Here is a 20,726-nt window from a genome sequence, read left to right as displayed (position 1 = left end):
GCCAGGTTTGAAAATTAACACTCCTTGTAAAAGACCGTAATTACCCTGCCTAAAGGAAAGTATAGGACTTGGGAATACCTTACAAGGTTCTTTTCCTGTGGCTTGAATGTGTAATATCTCCCCCTATCTACATTACCCTCTCCATTCTCAGCAGAAGACTTTGCTTTGAGAAAACAAGGCCTTTGGCATGAACTTTCCTAACTTGCCTTCTCTCCACCGCTAAACTTTTAACAGTGCTCATCTTCATCTGGCTCCCTGTCTTGGAGGAAGGAGATACCTCTCACTCAAGGCCAACTATTTTACCTCTTCACTGAATCCCTTCTGCCTCCTATGTCTTGCTCTAAAAATATCTACAATTTTGATATCTTTCAAACATCCTTCTTTGGTTATTTCCTCCATAACCTACGCAGAAAGTTTTGGTCTACAAACCAGCAGCATTATCATTACTTGAGAACATTTTTGAAATGCTAGTTCTTGAGCCCCAACCCAGACCTACTGATTCAGAACTCTTCAGGTGGGGCCCAGCACTCAGTTTTAATAAATCCTCCAGATGACCCTGATGCACACTGAAGTTTGAGAACGACTGGCTTACAAACATATTCAAGTATCCACTATCTCTTTAAAAATATTCCTTCTTCTACCCTGATAATGCTCTGATCTTATTTTCCTCTTTCTTGTATTCTTTGCTAAACATCTGATCTCATACTTTTCTTTCTCTCTCTCTCTCTCTCTCTCTCTCTCTCTCAGCTTTCTGTCTCATTGTTTGGTTCTTTCTGCCTGCACACCTCAGGATTTCATCTTGGTTCTCCGCTGTTGCTAAGCTACATGCTCTTCCTGGGCAATTTTGTCTACTTTCTGGCTTCATCCACATCTGCATGTTGATGCTCCAGACCAGGGGTCCCCAGACTTTTTACATGGGCCAGTTCACTGTCCCAAAGACCGTTGGAGGGCTGGACTATAAAAATAAAACTATGAACAAATCCCTATGCACACTGCACATATTTTAAAGTAAAAAAAATGGGAACAAATACAATATTTAAAATAAAGAACAAGTAAATTTAAATCAACAAACTGACCAGTATTTCAATGGGAACTATGGGCCTGCTTTTGGCTAATGAGATGGTCAATGTCCAGTTCCATATTTGTCACTGCTAGCCGTAACAAGTAATACGACACGCTTTGCGGCTCCGCCACATACAGTGCTCCTCTCACTGACCACCAATAAAAGAGGTGCCCCTTCGGGAAGTGTGGCGGGGCCGGATAAATGGCCTCAGGGGGCCTCATGTGGCCTCCCAGCGTAGTTTGGGAACCCCTGCTCCAGACTGTCTCCAACCCAGCTTTTCCTTCTGAGATCATAATGTTTCCAGCAAGTTCTTGGACATCTCATTGCCTGTCAAATATGCTCCACTTAATAGCTATCTGCCTCCCAGGTTAGTAACTTCGATGTAATCTCTATTGCTCCCCTCTGCACATTGTGATTCCACTTCTGTATCATCTCTAGAATCTGACCTTTGTTTACCTTCTGCTGTGTTCATGGAATGAGAAAGCATTTTATAGTACACTTACACCATCTGCGGAAGGTAAGGACTCGCTGCTGGGTTGCTTGTTGGCCTACATTTTGAAGTAGACTAAATGCAAGTGTAGTCAGTAAGAGTATATTTGTTTTAAATCTGGCATTTCTAGGCCACTGACCTATCTCCATTTTTTCTTTTAATTGAGCCTGTACCACAGTGTCTAGGGTGCGAGACATCAGATGGGAAATGGATCATTCCCTTTAGCCTGTGGCTGAGGGATCACTCCAACAACTTAAAAGCAGAGAAAGTATTTTCATCATTTAAAAATTTCTCACACTTTTCTAGTGTAGTTCCTTGCTCAATTAGGGGCCCACTAATTGTAAAATTGAAATCATAGGTTTGAGATCGATGAGGCGGTGGCACAGTGTAATGAGTGTTGGCCTGGGACACAGAGGACCCAGGTTAGAAACCCGAGATCACTGTCTTGAGCATGGGCTCATCCAGCTTGAGCACTCACCAGCTGGAGCACGGGGTCATTGGCTCAGCTGTAACCGACACCCCCCCCCCCGCTCCCCCCTCTGCCCCAGTCAAGGCACATAAGAAAAAGCAATCAATGAACAACTAAGAGGCTGCAGTGAAGAATTGATGCTTCTCATCTCTCTCTCTTTTCATGTCTGTCTCTATCTGTCCCTCTCTCTGCCTCTCTGTCTCTGTCTCTCACTAAAAACAACAACAAAAAACCATAGACTTGGGAACCACTGTGGATGAAACCACATTCTCTGGACAAGTAGGACTTCTATCTTACACTCATTGAGAACTTCCTAAGATACCTTCTTTTGCATATTTTTGTTATTTTTAGGAAAACTGTCTACTATGTTTATATATCTTCCTCTTGTAATCGTTTTCTCACTCAGATACATGGTGTGAAGTAATAAAGCAGTTTAGTAACAAGTTTGATGTCCTTTATTCCAGGGCAGTGATAGGATTTAGCTGGTATGTACCAGTTCTGCAAACAAATACCTAATTGTTTTTTTATTTTTTAGATTTTATTTATTCATTTTTAGAGGGGGAGGAGGAGCAGGAAGCATCAATTCCCACATGTGCTTTGACCAGGCAAGCCTGAGGTTTTGAACTGGCAATCTCAGTGTTCCAGGTCCACTCTAACCACTGCACCACCACAGGTCAGGCCTTGGTATATCATTTTTAAATACTTAAAACAGTCATTAGAGCAGAGAACCGGTTAAATTATTTGAATCCCGCCACTGATCTGCTCTAATTATTCTTCAATGAGTCTTTGAAGCCCCCAAGACACCTTACTTAATGGTAGCTTAGGAGGTCTTATATACTCATGTTCCCTTTCTGTCTTAAACCTCTAGTGCAGTGGTAGTCAATCTGGTCCCTACCGCCCAGTAGTGGGCGTTCCAGCTTTCATGGTGGGCGGTAGCGGAGCATCCAAAGTATAAATAAAAAGATAGATTTAACTATAGTAAGTTGTTTAATAAAGATTTATTCTGAAAAAAAAAGATTTATTCTGCCAAACTTAGCGAAAATCCAATATAAAGTACTTGGTAAGTAATTATTATTATATGCTTTAACTTGCTGTAACTCTGCTTTATAAATTTTATAAAGTAAAGTTACTTCCCTACTTTATAAATCACCATTACTGTGGAACTGGTGGGTGGTTAGAAAATTTTACTACTAACAGAGATACAAAAGTGGGTGGGTGGTAGGTATAAAAAGGTTGACTACCCCTGATCTAATGCATGAGGCAGGGGTGTCTCTCTCATGTATGTGGGCTTCTCATACTTCTGTCTTTTTTCTTTCTTTTTCTTAAGTGATAGCTGGGAGACAGACTCCTGCCTGCACACTTACTGGGATCCACCTGGCAAGTTCACTAGGGAGTGATGCTCTGTCCACCTGCAGGCGAGCAACCAAGCTATTTCAGCACCTGAAGTGAGGCCATGGAGCCATCCTCAGCACCCAGGGCCAACTTGCTCAAACCATACAGCCATGGCTATGGGAGGAGAAGAAAGAAAGGGGAGGAGTGGAGAAGCAGACAGTCACTTCTCCTATGTGCCCTGACCAGGAATCATACCCTGGACTTCCACACACTGGGCCAATGCTCTACTGCTGAGCCAAGCAGCCAGGGCCACATGTGTCTTAAATTCAGTTATTTTCTCTTGTTAAACTGTCTCATGTGTATATTGGATCAGTGAGAGAGTTCCTTCCTCTCCCACATCTTATTAGTTAAGGGGTAGATAATCTAATTCATGAAGATTTTGTGAATATTATTGGGCAGATAAAATATATTATGCTTACTTTGTTAAAGATGGTGCTGCCCACATGGAAGCCCATCTCCCAGGTGATAATATTAGTTGCCTTTCTTGCTTGGGATGGGCATGATTATGTTAATATGTGTTGGGGGTGGGCTTTCAAGCCAAAAGGTTTTAAAAGGAAGAAAGATCACATTGTTCCAGGGGAAGAGTGATTACATTCTAGGAGGAGCCCATGCTAGAGGAGAGCAGAGAAAGGCCACGTGGAGGAGAGGAGAAGTAGCCAAGATGGCGGGGTGCTGAAGGAAAACCAGTTTGTATAGTTTGTACAGAGAGAAGGAGATGGGAAACAGAGGTGAATAAGGCTAGTGAGGTAGATACCTTTGATCCTAGGAAACTCGGATAAGTCAGTGGCTTTGTGAGCACTGAATGAATGGGTTTTGGAGCCCAGTGTGTGTTTTTACTTACCCGCTGGGTGCAAGCTTGGATTAAAGATAATGGCCCACCAGTTTTTGGCTCCGTTGTTTCATTACCGTCTGTCCGAATCTAATGCGAACCTGCACTGGCCAGGTGGCTGTGATGGTGGCCATGGCTACTGGCTTTACAAATATTAATCCTTACTAATTGTTCATTAAAATTAGCTGTTAATATGTATTCTATTTCTCATCTTCCTCCTTCTACTGAAGAACAATTGCCAAATTATCTCAGCACATATTAAAAGCTAATTGGCCCTGACCAGTTTGCTCAGTTGGTTAGAGCAGTGTCTGACTCCGGAGTCACCAAGGTTGCAGGTTCAACACCCCTTGGCACGGACAGAAGACGGAAGCGACCAGTGAATGCACAACTAAGTGGAACAACAAATGAATGCTTCTCTCTCTCTTTCTCCCCCCCCCCTTCACTCTAAAATCAGTCAATTAAAAAAAAAGCTGAGGCAAATATACAGTGAGTGAAAATGGTTTGTCTTTGGGTGATGGGCACAATGCAATCAGCAGTTCAAATGCTATAGAGATGTTCATTGGAAATCTATGTACTCATTGATCAAGGTCACCCCATTAAATTCAACTTCAAAATAAAAACATTTTTAAAAAGCTAACTGAATTAAAACTATTTTTCATTTATTTCCTTTGTACCTTATAGGTTAAATTAGAGAACACGCTCAATGAAAGGAAAAGGCTCAGGTTACACTTAAACTGCTGACTTTGGAAGGTCAAGAGTGGTGTGGGGGATGGGGGCGACACCCTCTAGAGGGTGTCTAAGCTTTTCTTATTCCTTCTTTCTCATGAGTTTTCTCAAGTGTTAAAGGTCTTGAGACTTGCAACCAGGGGAACGAGAGACAGCGGCGGCTGTACGGCTAGCCCCTGAACCTGACTTTTCAGTGAGCACCCCCCAGGCTTACTTCTTCTCTTCTATAGCGTCTCTAGGAAGCCAAAGCAGCCCCACCACGGCTCTCTCCTGTTGCTTCTTCTATCTTAAGGTCATCCTTGTTTCATTGCCCCCAGCTTTAATATACGGACTGTCAAAAAAGAAACCAAAACAAAGTGGTAGAGCCCAGACCTAACAGCATGGCAACTGTTTGCGGGTTTAGCCGCTGGCTCCTTAAAGCATCGCGGATTATTTGTCAACCAGGCCTAAGCAGGGAGCAGGAGTCAGGGCTGGGGGAAGCCCGGCTCCGCCCCGCGCCCCCCTGGCCAATAGCGGCGCGCCAACGCGGTCGGAGGCTGCCATTGGACAAAGCCTCCTTTGGCGCTGGGCCGGGTCTTGAGGAGGGTGAGGTCGCGGTGGGGGTGGCCAGCTGCAGGCGCGCCCCCGCCGTGCCCTTGAAGTCGGTGTTCTGTGCCTGGTGACCATGGCTGTGCTGGCGGCCCTTTTGCGCAGCGGCGCCCGCGGGCGCAGCCCCCTGCTTCGGAGGCAGATGAAGGTGAGAGGGGCTGGAACGCAGGACTGGGTTGCCATTTCCCCGCCTTGGCCGGGTGCTGCCTACGGCCCCGAGGCGGACCGAGTCGGAACTGGGCCCCTCCCTGGTACCCACGTCCAGAAAGCTCTGCAAGGCCGGCCACGCGCACAGCCTGGGGACTAGTAGATGCGCGTTTGTTCCCAGGATTTCCTCTGTATCTGTAGTAATTGTTTACTGTTGTGTTGAAGGGGATACATTTTACAGAGGGAAAGATGGGACTCTAGCCTTGCCTGACGGTCCCAAGGCCCATTAAACCGTTTCTGAACTTAAAAAAAAAAAAGCCTGTGTCATTACCAAGAGAGCATTGGGCTTACCAGATGTTAGGCAGTATGTGATAATAAAAAGATGTATCTCCTCTGGGTAACTTACAGCTTATCAGGGAAAATAAATGGCTACTCATAAAACACAAAGTAAATTATACGGTTTTCCCTTGGTGGGGGAAGGGGGTGGAGGCGTTGGTTCCAGGACCTCTGTTGCTCAAGTCCCGTATATAAAATGACATAGCATTTCCATATAACTGCAATCCTCCTCCTGTACTTGTCATCTCTAGAGTACAGTACTTATAATACCTAACACAATGTAAATGTTATGTAAACAGTTGTATCACTGCCTGACCAGATGAAGGTGAGAGGGGCTGGAACGCAGGACTGGGTTGCCATTTCCCCGCCTTGGCCCGGTGCTGCCTACGCCCCGAGGCGGACCGAGTCGGAACTGGGCCCCTCCCTGGTACCCACGTCCAGAAAGCCCTGCAAGGCCGGCCACGCGCACAGCCTGGGGACTAGTAGATGCGCGTTGCACAGTGAATGGAGCGTTGGACTGGGACGCGGAGGGCCCAGGTTGGAAACTCTGGGCTTGCCCAGTCAGAGCACATATGGCAAGCAATCAATGAACAACTATAATGAAGCAACTATGAGTTGATATTTCTCGTTACCCCCACTTCTCCCTCTTTAAAATCAACAAATAAAATCTTTAACCCAACCGGTGGTGGTACACAGTGGATAGACCATTGACCTGGAACACTGAGGTCCCAACTTTGAAACCCCAAGGTCGCTGTCTTGAGCACAGGCTCACCAGTGTGAGTGCAGGTTCACCAGCCTGAGTGTGGGATCATAGACATGATCGCATGGTCACTGGCTTGAGTCCAAAGGTTGCTCCTTTAGCCCATGGTCACTGGCTTGGCTGGAGCCCCCCCCCCCTCAAGGTACCGTATTTCCCCATGTATAAGACACTCCATGTCTAAGATGTACCTTAATTTGGGGGCCCGAAATTTGAAAAATAATGTGTTACATAAAGTTATTGAACTCAAGTTTTATTCACCATAAGATTCATACAACTTGTCACTGTCAAAACTCCCATCCATTAGCTTGTCCTCATCTGTGTCTGATGACGAATCCTGTCTTATATTGTCTCGTCCTTATGGTGTTTGAAATGCCACAGCCACTGTATAAGACGTACCCAGTTTTTAGACCCCAAATTTTTTGGGGAAAGGTGTGTCTTATACATGGGGAAATACGGTACATATGAGAAGGGATCAATGAACAACTAAAGTGAGGCAACTATGCATTGATGCTTCTCAACACCTTTCCCTTCCTGTCTGTCTGTCTGGGTCACTTAAAAAAAAGATTATCCTGTGCAGAGAAAACTTAACTTGATATGCTTATTCTGCTCATTTATTACACACGATGTTTATTGTCCTGACCCTCCTATATTTTTGTCATTCATGCCTGAGGTATTTAATAATTATCGGGCCTAGATAGTGCCAAGTGGCAGGGCTGTTGCAGTGAATGAGAGCCGTGCTGTCAGGAAGCTTGCATTATGTTGAGAAAGAAAGTTGACACAGTGTGAGAAGGGCTTTGAAGAAAGTAAACGTGTTGAAATAACGGAGGCGGCCGGCCTAAGAGTAGCTAGGGAGAACCCCCCAGGGGATGTGTCCTTTGAACTGAGACTTGAAGAATGAACATGAACCAGCCATAAGGGGTTAGGGAAAGACTCTGAACAGCAGAGGCATGCTCACTGTAGAGATCCTGAGGTGGGACAGGGTGCAGAGCAAGGAGCAGGTCTGTGTGGCTGGCACAGAGCAAGAGGGAAAGTGTAGGAAGAAAGTAAGGAGCCAGACCATGCAAGTTCTTAGGGATAAGGGGAACAGTTTGGATATTACTCCAAGGGCAGTGGAAAGCCATGAAGGGATTTCATTTGGGAGTAATGTGATCCAATTTGCATTTTTAAAACTGGATAGACTGGAAAAGGAAGTCAAGGGAAGAAGGAAATGAGCTGGAAGGCTGTTACAGGAGCAGGAGGGCTGGCTGGCACTAGTTGGCAGCAGTGCAGGCGGAGCAAAGGGGAAGAATTAGGTGTGTTTTGGACACAGTATTGACAATGTCTGTGAGAGTATTTAGGTTTTAAAGAAAGATGTAGGGGGAGGCCTTAGGTTTTGGCATGAGCACCTGAGTAAATTGTGCTGTGGTGTCCTGAGGTGGGAAGTACTGGGAAGAAACTAGTTTCCTAGGTCGGAAATTCAGAGGTCAAGGCAGGAGATAGGAGTTTGGAACTCGTCAGGACATAAATGCTGTTTAAAGCCATGGGATTAGATGTGATTAAGGAGACAGTGAAGTTAGAAAATTAACAGGCCTAGGCCTGACCTGTGGTGGTGCAGTGGGATAAAGCATCGACCTGAAACACTGAGGTCGCCGGTTCAAAACCTTGGGCTTGCCTGGTCAAGGCACATATGGGAGTTAATGCTTCCTGCTCCTCCCCCCTACTCTCTCTCTCTCTCTCTCTCTCTCTCTAAAAGAAAAAAAGAAAATTAACGAGCATAGTACAAAGCCCTGGGACATTCCAGGACTAAGAGGTGGGGAGGTAGAGGATGAGACAGCAAAGGCAACAGAAAAATAACCAGCAAGGGCTGAGGGGAACCTCAAGATTGTGTTCAAATAGAAGCCAAGAAAAGAGAGGGTTTGCGTAGTGTTTTACACATACCACATTTCATTCTCACAATAATGTAGGGAGGGCATTTAAAAACAAACAAACAAGGTAAGCCCTGGCTCTTAACTACTGTGCATATTTTCCAAAGGAGAAAAATGAGCCCATTGTTGCCAAGAGGTAAGTTTAGTTTTTGCTAGACAGTGCTCAAAGCCAACAGTAGTAGAGAGAAAAGCCACATTGGAGGGGGTTAAACAGTAAACAGGAGGTGAGGACAAGGAGACAAATTGTATGTAACTTGTTGGAGAACTTATAGTATACAGGGAACTAAGAAATAAGGTGAAAGTTCATTGGGACCTGGCCAGGTTCTCAGTTGGTTAGAGCAGTGGTCCCCAACCCCTGGGCCGTGGACCAGTACCGATCCATGGGCCATTTGGTACCAGTCTGCACGATATTTTATTTTTAAAAAATGACCAGGTTCCCTCTGTTACATCCACAGGGGTCCCCAAACTTTTTACACAGGGGGCCAGTTCACTATCCCTCAGACTGTTGGAGGGCTGGACTATAAAAAAAACTATAAACAAATCCCTATGCACACTGCACATATCTTATTTTAAAGTAAAAAAAACAAAATGGGAACAAATACAATATTTAAAATAACGAACAAGTAAATTTAAATCAACAAACTGACCAGTATTTCAATGGGAACTATGGGCCTGCTTTTGGCTAATGAGATGGTCAATGTGCTCTTCTCACTGACCACCAATGAAAGAGGTGCCCCTTCCGGAAGTGCAGCGGGGGGGCCGGATAAATGGCCTCAAGGGGCCGCATGCGGCCCACGGGCCGTAGTTTGGGGATCCCTGGTCTAAGACTCACTCTTGACGCTTGTCTCGGTCACGTGGCTTTAACATTTCTCCTCTGTAGCATTATAATGCTGCTTGAGTACAGGGACCGTATTTTACAGATCTCAAATTCACCATAATGCCTCTGCAAAGTAAGTGAGCTCAACATGTTTATCGAGCAAGTGAAGGATATGAATAGTATTATGTGTGATAGTCATGTCTCCCTCACGAAGACTGTAAAGGCATCTTTTCAGAATAGGGACTCCATTGAATATTATGTGTTTGATGAAATCAAAACTACATTAGGTTATTTATTATACTATAGTTGTTTATTTGACCTTTCTACATAAAAGAGATTTTTCTATCATATTAACATTGGATAAAAGATAATCTTAAGTTAAATTCTGTTCCTCCACCACCTACCAAAACATTCTCTCTTTAAGCTACCATTTCATATATCTATTCTCACGTAAACACTTTATAAAAATCAATTTTGGGGTGATATTTTCTGGATATTCTTTTCTTGTTTAAAAACTTTTATTTTCATTTTTTCCCCATTGATTTTGAGAGGGAGGGAGGGAGAGAGAGAGAGAAGGGAAAGAGAATGAGAGAAAAGAAGCATCAACTCCTTGTTCCACTTAGTTATGCCATTTAGTTGAGCATTCACTGGTTGCTTCTCATATGTGCCCTGACCAGGGGTGAAACCTGCAACCTCGGTGTGCCAGGACAATGCTTTATCTACCGAGTGACCTAGCTAGGGCTGGTTATCTCTTCTTATGACCACTACTTGTCAAATATATTTGCTTTTTGTCTGTGTTTTAGTTTATTATTTGCACTGAGTCAGGACAAAGCTTGTTTAACCTTTGAAAAGCTAAGTTTTCAGGTCAGATTAAAGTTTTAAAATATTTATAGACTTGTTTTATTACTTTGTGAGATATGTTTGGATATACTATCAACAAAATTAGGTTCTAAATATAAGTTGTCATGTTCTAATAGTTATGCTTTCTGACCTTAGAGGGAAAAATATTTTCTTCATTTTTTGTCCTGTAGATCGTCCCATTTCAGATTAATTAGGTCTCTGAACTATGAACTGTACTTTAGAATTTGTTTGCATTGGCATTTGTTCCTAAGAACAGTATGGGAAAAGCTGATATGTAGGGCCAAGATATTTACTCTTTTCTTTCTTTATTTTTTCTAAATTTTTATTTATTGATTTCAGTGAGAGAGAACAGAGAGAGAAAGAGAGAGAGAGAGAGACAGAAACATTCCTGTATGTGCCCTGACCAGGAATCGAACTGGCCACCTCTGAGCTTTGGATAGTGCTCTAACCAACTGAGCTATCTTGCCAGGGCTCTTTTCTTTCTTAAAAAAGAATTTATCTCGTAATACAGACCATATTTATGTGAGGTGTGCATGCCTCTCATAGTCCAGAGATAGGCCCTGTCTGGTTGGCTCAGTGGTAGAGCGTCGGCCTGGCATGCAGGAGTCCCAGGTTCGATTCCCGGCCAGGGCACACAGGAGAAGTGCCCATCTGCTTCTCCACCCCTCCCCCTCTCCTTCCTCTCTGTCTCTCTCTTCCCCTTCTGCAGCCAAGGCTCCATTGGAGCAAAGTTGCCCGGGAGCTGAGGATGGCTCCATGGCCTCTGCCTCAGGCGCTAGAATGGCTCTGGTCACAACAGAGCATCGCCCCCTGGTGGGCATGCCAGGTGGATCCCGGTCAGGCTCATGCGAGAGTCTGTCTGACTGCCTCCCCATTTCCAACTTCAAAACAATACAAAAAAACAAACAACAAAAAAAACATAGTCCAGAGATATTTGTTAGGAGTGAGTGTGGAGAAATAGCAAGATTTACTTATATATCTTGTGTGTGTGTGTGTGTGTGTGTGTGTGTGTGTGTGTGACAGAGACAGGGACAGGGACAGACAGACAGGAAGGGAGAGAGATGAGAAGCATCAATTATTCATTGCGGCACCTTACTTGTTCATTGATTGCTTTCTCATATGTGCCTTGACCTGGGGGCTACAGCAGACCTAGTGACCCCTTGCTCAAGCCAGTGACCTTGGGCTCAAGCTGGTGAACCTTGCTCAAACCAGATAAGCCCACACCCAAGCTCTGAATTTCAAACCTGGGTCCTCTCCGTCCCAGTCCAATGAATGCTCTATGCACTGTGCAACTGCCTGGTCAGGCTTAAATATCTTTTTAAGCAATGAGGATATTTTTTTGTAGTACTTTAAAATAACTTAATTTAGAACTTAAAGATTTAACTTAAAGCTATACAGTGGTCCCTCATCTATCGCGAGAGTTAGGTTCCAGAACCCACTGTGATAGGCGAAAATCTGAGTAGCGACCTTATATTTATTTTATTATTTATATATATTCTAAGGCTTTATAAACCTTCCCGACACTCTTTTTTTTAATATTTTTATTTATTCATTTTAGAGAGAGGAGAGAGAGAGAGAAAGAGAGAGAGAAAGAGAGAGAGAGAGAGAGAGAGAGAGAAGGGGGTAGGAGCAGAAAACATCAACTCCCATATGTGCCTTGACCAGGCAAACCCAGCGACCTCAGCATTCCAGGTCAACACTTTACCCACTGCGCCACCACGGGTCAAGCAACCCTCCCCACACTCTTATAAACCTTTCCCACACTCTATAAACAGTTCTGTGCTCTTAAACACTTTCTATACTCTTAAACCTATGTAACTTTAACAACATATAATATTCTATATGGGCACTTACCAGTGAATATACTATTATAACTTGAATGATGATGATGATGATGATGATGATGATGATGATGATGAATTAGTTGTGCAGTACTTATGAAGGTACCTCTGGTTGGTTGCCTCGCATCCATCAGCCAATAGTATGCCATGAACGATCTCATGTGGGCAAACTAGCTCAAGCGGAAGTCATCGTAGCTGTGGTTTCCAAATATGCGAGTCTTTGTCTACTAATCTGCTGTATGCTACATATTTTATTTAGATTTAATATTCTTTTTTAATATGTTTTAATTAATATATTTTATATTTTTATATTGTTTTCAAATTTTTTAGGCTAGAAAATGCTTATTTTGCCACAAAAATAATTAAAATAATAAATATATAAAAATACATGTATACCGCAAAATCCTGCGATATAGTGAAAAACCCGCAATACAAAATTACATATTTACAATTTAAAAATCCGTGATGCAGGGAGGCCGTGAAAAGTGAACTGTGATATGGCGAGGGATGACTGTATTAACAATTTTAAGATAAACATATATTTCCAATGAACAATTAATCGTAGGGGTATATTACAAAGTTTTGTGTTTTTTTTTCAGTGTAACACTAATACAGCTAGTGCTCAACTTATGACCACGATTGGTTCTGACAGACCGGTCGTAACATGATTTGGTCATAAGTTGAGTTGGCTATATGTACAGTACTGTGAAATGATGTTATAAAAATCTTTAAGTCATATTTTATCATAATTTTCTTTCATTATTGTTATGTATCATTATTTTCTTTGTTCATTTTATGCCATTTGTATCATCTCTACACCATTTTGTTTCTTATTTTTACATTCATCAGGTTTAAGTAAAACACTGTATTACCAGTACAACTGGTTTAATATTTGCAAAGACAATTTCCTCTTGGTAGACATCTTGGGAGGGGTTTGATGAAAAATATCCAAGACACAAAACACAAATTGCTGTACCTGAGTCTGGGATAACAGTTGAAATGGTGCACATGGAGATGGTAGTGCTGCTGGAAGCTGGTCCGCACTGTTGTACACCCAGCTGGGGGAGCAGTTGTGGCTAGCGATTGTGGTCGTAAAGTCGAATGGTCGTAAGTTGCATAGGTCGTAAGTTGATCAATATTTGTATATGCTAAATATAAATTTTTGCCTGACCTGTGGTGACAAAGTGGATGAAGCATTGACCTGGAATGCTGAGGTTACCTGTTCAAAGCCCCAGTCAAGGCACATGCGATAAGCAACTATGAGTTGATGTTTCCTCCTCTTCCCCCCTGCCTTTATCTCTCTCTCTAAAAAAATCAAGAAAATTTGGAAATAAAAATATAAAGCATAGAAATCACTATAATTTTATTACTGAGAAGTATAAAGTGACATACATACATTAATATTTCTATATTATAACTATAAATATTTATATTACAGGAAGTAAGATATGTGGAACGAAGTTATGTATCAAAACCCACTTTGAATGTAAGTGTAAATTTAAATTGTGCTTTAAAATGAAAATTTAAAGGAAATGTATTTAATAAAAAATGTATATTTTTATGATTCTTTTTTTATTTGAGAGGGTCAGCTTGGGTTGATGCAATGGTTAGAAATAGCAAATTACTGAAATACTCCCAACTTACTATAAAAAATTTTAATCTAGTGCCCTGCATGATTTTTGCTTCCTTTTTTGTCTGCTGTAAAACCACCTTCTCTGGGAGTTGGCCAGTATTCTTCCCTTCCGAGATCTGCATTTCATTGTATGTGACACATTGCAGGGGCTACGTGAAAGATACTGGAAGAAAGGGACTGGACCAGGGTGGGTGTTAGACAGGAAGGACCATCACCTGCTAGCACTTTTTGAGGGAGTCTTCTCTTTGTTTTAAGAGAGTCCCAAAATGACTTAGTAATAGTCTTCTACCAAAATCTAAGGGAACAGTTCTCTTATTGATGAACTTAAAATGAGAATGTGGAAGGCAAGAGTAAGGAGTGAATTGTTACAATAGAGTTTTATAGTATTTAAGAGCATTTTTGTCTGTTTTTTTCTTAATTTCATATTAATATTATCTTATTGATCATTTAGGAAATTATGGCTTTAGCTTTGTTGCAGGTATGGGTGTGGTATGGCCTTACGTAGCCTAGCATACAGGTATTGATTCCTAGCCCAGAGTTTCCGTCAGTAAGGAAGCCCTTTGGTTAGGGTTGCTTATTATGCAGTTAACAAGCATAACGTTAACATTTCTTAAATTTTGACTGAGTGATAGAAAGAATTGAAATTTAAGGTTCTGGTTTCAAACCTCATGTGGAGAACTGAGAAAGGTCAATGCCTGTATTAGAGTAGGTTTGTCTTAGATTTTCTATTAAATCTTAGGTCTTAAATCATGAGGTACCAGCATTAAATGGATAGTTTTACTACTGTTCAAATATTGAGATTATTTTAATCTTTGATGAGTAATTAGTTATTCATAAACAGTCTGTTTCTTAGATAATATCCACGAATTATGTTTTTTTTAATAAAAGATGATTTGGGTAAAATGTTTAAGTATAATTTTTATTATCCTCTCTCTTAACAGGAAGTGGTTATAGCAAGTGCTGTAAGAACACCTATCGGATCGTTTCTCGGCAGTCTTTCCTCCCTGCCTGCCACGAAGCTGGGTTCCATTGCCATCCAGGGGGCCATCGAAAAGGCGGGTCAGTAGTTGCTTTTGCTTTTTGTATTAAGGGGCAGTGATTCAATGGAACAAATATTGATTTTGCATTTACTATGTGGTATATGTAACATTAGAAATGCCAACATTTCCGAATTCCCTTGTAAAAAGGTCCTTAACTATAGAGTTAGGAATGAAACTCAAAAACTGACAATAAAAAGAAACCATTCCTGCTTTCTATATCATGTCATGTACCTTACTAGGTAATCACTAATTATTAAATTGAATGAAATATAGAAACACCTTATTGATTTTTTTTTAAAGGGATACCAAAAGAAGAGGTGAAAGAAGCATACATGGGTAACGTTCTACAAGGAGGTGAAGGACAAGCCCCTACAAGGCAAGCAGTACTCGGTGCAGGTACTAGGAATACGTTTTTGCTTTTAGACTTCAGTGTTTGACATGACACAGTGGAGGCCATTTTAGCTTAAATAAAATGTTAAATGCGTAATGTAATTTAACATTTATAGACTTGTGTGGCAGAAGTGGTTCCTTGTCTATCATGGGGGTTAGGTTCCAGAATCCCTTCCAATAGGTGAAAATTCTTGAAGTAGCAACCTTATATTTATTTTATTATTTATATATATTTTAAGGCTTTATAAACCCTCCCCACTCTTTTATAAACCTTTGCCACACTGTCATTAACCTTTCCCACAGTCATTAATTAACCTTTCCCATGCTCTTATAAATGCTTCCAGTGCTCTTAAACACTTTCTAAATACAGATAATAAATATATAAAATTACCTATATGCCACAAAATCCTGCAATACAGCAAAAAATCCGAGCTACAAAATTAGATGTATACAATTTAAAAATCTGTGATACGGTGAAACCACGAAAAGTGAACCATGATACAGCACAGGAAGACTATATTGCAGATTATAGTTTAATAGACTTTACTGATTTTAATTCTATACTTTTGTTTGAAGAGTACCTTTGTTTATCAAAATATGACCTTTATATATTGATTTAGGCTTACCGATTTCTACTCCATGTACCACTATAAACAAAGTTTGTGCCTCAGGAATGAAAGCCGTCATGATGGCCTCTCAGAATCTTATGTGTGGACATCAGGTGAGAAGCACCTTCTTTTCTATTTTATAATTAAAATAATATACAGTCCTAAAAGACACCAGAAATCTAAGCACATTCATGTTTTAGAAGTGCTAAGAACAGTTGTTATGTTGCTTCAGATACTCAGGAATGTCTGGATGTGCTCATCTCCAGCCTTCCCCCCTTTTTTTTTTTTTTTTGGCGAGAGAGAAACAGGAAGGGAGAGAGATGAGAAGCATCAAATTGTAGTTGTGACACCTTAGTTGTTCATTGATTGCTTTCTCATATGTGCCTTGACTGGGGGGCTCCTGCCAAGTCAGTGACCCTTGCTCAAGCCAGCAACATTGGGATCATGCTGATAATCCCATGTTCAAGCTGGCAACCTTGGGGTTTCGAACCTGGAACCTTAGTGTCCCAGGTCATGCTCTATTCACTGTGCCACTACTAGTCACATGGTGATTGATTCTTGATTGTGCCCTGACCAAGAATCAAACCTGCTACCTTGGCTTATTGGTACTATACTATAACCAACTAAGCTAGTCGGCCAGGGCTTTTAGGATTTTATTTTTTATGGCTGAGTAATATTCCGTTGTATTTATGTATCACAGCTTTTATATCCATCTGTTGATGGGCATTTCGGTTGTTTCTGTATATTAGCTATTATAAATAATGCTGCAATAAACATAGGAGTGCATATGTTCTTTCAAATTAGTGTTTTCAGTTTCTTCAGATATATTCCCAGAAGTGGAATCACTTAGTCATAGGCAGTTCCATTTTTCATCATTCCCATGAACAGTGCACAGGATTCCTTTTTCTCCACATCCTTACCAATAGTTGTGATTGTGGATTTATTGATTATAGCCATTCTAACTATCATCAGAATTACTAGGTCTGAGGTGGTATCTCATTGTGCTTTTAATTTGCATTTCTCTGACGATCAGTGACATTTAGCATCTTCTTATATGTCTATTGGCCATCTGTATGTCCTCTATGGGGAAAAGTCTATTCAGGTTTGTTCCCCATTTTTAAAAAATTTTTATTTTTTAAAAGATTTTGTTTACTGATTTTAGAGAGAGGAGAGAGAAAAGTGAGGATAGTGGGGGAGGAGCCGGAAGCATCAACTCGTTGTTGCTTCTCGTATATGCCCTGACTGGGCTTGCGAAGACATACAAGCTTGAACCAGCAACCTCAGCGTTCCAGGTACCCACAGTACCACCACAGGTCAGGCTCCCTATGTTTAAATTGGATTACTTGGTTTTTCTTAGTGTTGAGTTGTATTGGTTCTTTATAAACTTTAGATATTAGTTCCTTATCACATGTATCATTGGGAAGTATCTTCCACTCAGTGGTTTTTTTTTCATTTTGTTAATGGTTTCCTTTGCTGTGCAAAAAATTTTAGTTTTGATATACTCACCTTTGTTTTTCTTTTGTCTTCCTAGCATTTTTTCATAACAAAAAATAATGCTAAGAGAAATGTTTGAGATTTTACTGCCTATATTTTCTTCTAGGAGTTTTATGATTTCAAGTCTTATACATAAGTCTTTAATCCACTTTTTTATTCTTCTATATCGTTTAAGAAGGTGGTCTAATTTCATGTTTTTACATCTATTTGTCCAATTTTCCCAACACCATTTATTGAATACACCATGTTTACCCAGTTGTCTGCTCTCGTCTCTTTTGTCAAATATTAATTGATCATATATGTATGAATTTATTTCTGGGCTCTCAAATCTGTTCCATTCATTTTTTGGTCTGTTTTTATTCCAGTATCATGCTGTTTTGATTTGTCTGGCCTTGTAGTATAATTTGATATCAGGTAGCATGATATTTCCAAATTTGTTCTTCTTTCACAAGATTACTGTGGCTGTTTGGGGTCTTTTATGGTTTCATATCAATTTTTGGATTATTTGTTCTAGTTCTGTGAAGTATGCCATTGGTATTTTGATAGGAATTTAGTTAAATCAATATATTGTTTTGGATAGTATAGACATATTACTGATGTTAATTCTTCCTATCCATGAGCATGGTGTAAGCTTTCACTTGTATCTTTTTCAATTTCTTTCTTCATTGTCTTACAATTTTACAAGTAATTTTATCCCTAGGTATTCTATATATTATTATCTTTAAATTTATTGATTTTAGAGAGAGAGGAAAGAGAGAGAGAGGTTGAGAGAGAGAAACACTGATTTGTTGTTTCACTCATTTATGCATTCATTGGCTAATTCTTATATGCACCCTGACCAGGGATTGAACCTGCAAACTTGGCATCTTGGGACAATGCTCTAACCAACTGAGCTACCCAGCCAGGACCTAGGTATTTTATTTTATTTTTTTATGCAATTGAAAATGGAATTGTTTTCTTAGTTTCCCTTTCTGATAGTTCATTACTGGTGTATAAAAATGCACCTGATTTCTGGATATTTCTTTTGTATCCTTTACTTCACTGAATTCATTTATCAGTTCTGGTCGTGTTTTTGGTGGAATCTTTAGGGTTCCACCATATATATATATATTTGCAAATAATTACAGTTTTACTTCTTCCTTTCCAATTTGGATGCTTTACATTTCTTCTTGTCTGATTACTGTGGCCAGGACTTCTAGTACTATGTTGAATAAGAATGGTGAAAGTGGATATCCCTTTTTCCTGATCTTAAGGTAAATGCTTTTAGTTTTTCCCCATTGAGTATGATGTTGGCTATGGGTCTGTAATAGATGGCCTTTATTATGTTGAGGTATGTTCCCTCTAGTCCCACTTTGCTAAGAGTTTTTATCATAAGTGAGTGCTGGATTTCTCAAAAGCTTTTTCTAACATTGTGTATATAAGATGTGTTAGAATTGTGTACCTGAAACCTATACAATTTTCTTAACCAGTGTCACCTCAATAAATTCAATGAAAAAGTAAGAGAACTAAAGCCTTTTCTGCATCTATTGATATGATCATGTGAGTTTTATCCTTCATTTTGTTAATGTGGTGTTATCATGTTAAATGTTTTACAGATGTTGTTCCAACCTTGCATCCCAGGATAAATCCCACTAGGTCATGGTGTTTGATCTTTTTAATGTATTGCTGGATTTGGTTTGCTAATATTTTGCTGAGAATTTTTGCATCTATATTCATGAGGGATACTGGCCTATAATTTTCTTTGTAATGTCTTTAAAAGGTTTTTCTTTTTTAAATTAATTATTTATTCATTATTAGAGAGGAGAAACAGAGGGAGAGAGAGGAGAGAGAGACAGAGAGAGAGGAGGGGGGAGGAGCTGGAAGCATCAACTCCCATATGTGCCTTGACCAGGCAAGCCCAGGGTTTTTTTGAACCGGCGATCTCAGCATTTCCAGGTAGATGCTTTATCCACTGCGCCACCACAGGTCAGGCTCTTTGTAATGTCTTGATCAGGTTTTGGAATTAGGATAATGCTGGCCTCTTAAAATAAGCTTGGGAGTCTTCCTTCTCTTGAATTCTTCGGAATAGTTTGAGAAGGTTAGCTATTAGTTCTTTGAATGTTTTGTAAAATTTACCTGTGTAGCCATCAGGTCTGGGCTTTTGTTGGATTTTTTTTTTTTTTCTGAAGCTAGAAATGGGGAGAGACAGACGGACAGACTCCCGCATGCGCCCGACTGGGATCCACCCGGCACGCCCACCAGGGGGCGATGCTCTGCCCACCAGGAGGCGATGCTCTGCCCCTCTGGGGCGTCGCTCCATCGCGACCAGAGCCACTCTACCGCCTGGGGCAGAGGCCAAGGAGCCATCCCCAGCGCCTGGGCCATCTCTGCTCCAATGGAGCCTCGGCCACGGGAGGGGAAGAGAGAGACAGAGAGGAAGGAGAGGGGGAGGGGTGGAGAAGCAGATGGGCGCCTCTCCTGTGTGCCCTGGCCAGGAATCGAACCTGGGACCTCTGCATGCCAGGCCGACACTCCACCACTGAGCCAACCGGCCAGGGCCTTCTGTTGGATTTTTTATACTGCTTCACTTGCATTAGTTTTAACCAGTCTGTTCAGATTTTCTGTTTCTTCTTGTATAAGATTTTATTTAATGACTTTACTGAGGGGAGTACTCGAGGGGTATCAGTGCATAGTTGATTCACCTCAGTTGTTCATTGACTGCTTGTCATATGTGCCTTGACTAGGCAAACCCAGGGTTTTAAACCTGTAAGCTGAGCATTTCAGGTTGATGTGTTATTCACTGCACCACCACAAGTCAGGCAGCTCTAGTCTTTATTATTTCCTTTCTTTCTACTCACTTTGGACTTTGTTGTTCTTTTTCTCATTCCTTTAGTTGTAAGGTTAGGGTGTTTGAGATTTGATTTGTTTCTTTCTTTTTTAAAAAATTATTTATTTATTTATTCACTTGAGAGAGGACAGAGAAGGAGAAAGAGAGAGAGAGAGAGAAGGGAGACACAAGGGGGGAGGAGCAGGAAGCATCAACTCCCATATGTGCCTTGACCAGGCAAGCCCAGGGTTTTGAACCAGCAACCTCAGTGTTCCAGGTTGAGACTTTATCCACTGTGCCACCACAAGTCAGGCTGGTTTGTTTCTTGAAGTAGGTCTTTAATGCCAAGAATTTTCCTCTTATGACTGCTTTTGCTATGTATCATAGATTTTGGGTTGATGTGTTCTTATTTTTATTTGTCTCAAGGTATCTATTTTTAAAGACTTTTTTTTTTTTTAGATTTTATTTGTTGATTTTTAGAGAGAGGGGAGAGAGAGAGAGAGTGAGAAAGGGGGCAGGGAAAACAGGAAGT

The 20,726-nt window shown here is 41.1% G+C and overlaps 1 protein-coding gene across 1 annotated transcript in view; it reads left to right on the top strand.

Annotated features, from left to right (window-relative positions):
- The first annotated feature begins 5,544 nt into the window (after window positions 1-5,544).
- The window catches only part of ACAT1 (acetyl-CoA acetyltransferase 1), a 30,614-nt gene continuing 15,432 nt past the window's right edge, over window positions 5,545-20,726 (top strand). Inside the window, exons 1-5 of the mRNA XM_066247449.1 lie at window positions 5,545-5,705; window positions 13,662-13,709; window positions 14,798-14,915; window positions 15,197-15,292; window positions 15,907-16,007. Coding sequence (XP_066103546.1) covers window positions 5,634-5,705; window positions 13,662-13,709; window positions 14,798-14,915; window positions 15,197-15,292; window positions 15,907-16,007 — 435 coding nt within the window. The 5' untranslated portion in view covers window positions 5,545-5,633. The remainder of the gene's footprint in view (window positions 5,706-13,661; window positions 13,710-14,797; window positions 14,916-15,196; window positions 15,293-15,906; window positions 16,008-20,726) is intronic.

Source organism: Saccopteryx bilineata, chromosome 1, assembly GCF_036850765.1.
Source record: "Saccopteryx bilineata isolate mSacBil1 chromosome 1, mSacBil1_pri_phased_curated, whole genome shotgun sequence".
In the NCBI taxonomy this organism is placed as follows: domain Eukaryota; kingdom Metazoa; phylum Chordata; class Mammalia; order Chiroptera; family Emballonuridae; genus Saccopteryx; species Saccopteryx bilineata.
The sequence above is the reverse complement of the archived record's forward strand: the minus strand, read 5'-3'. Positions and strand labels throughout refer to the sequence as shown.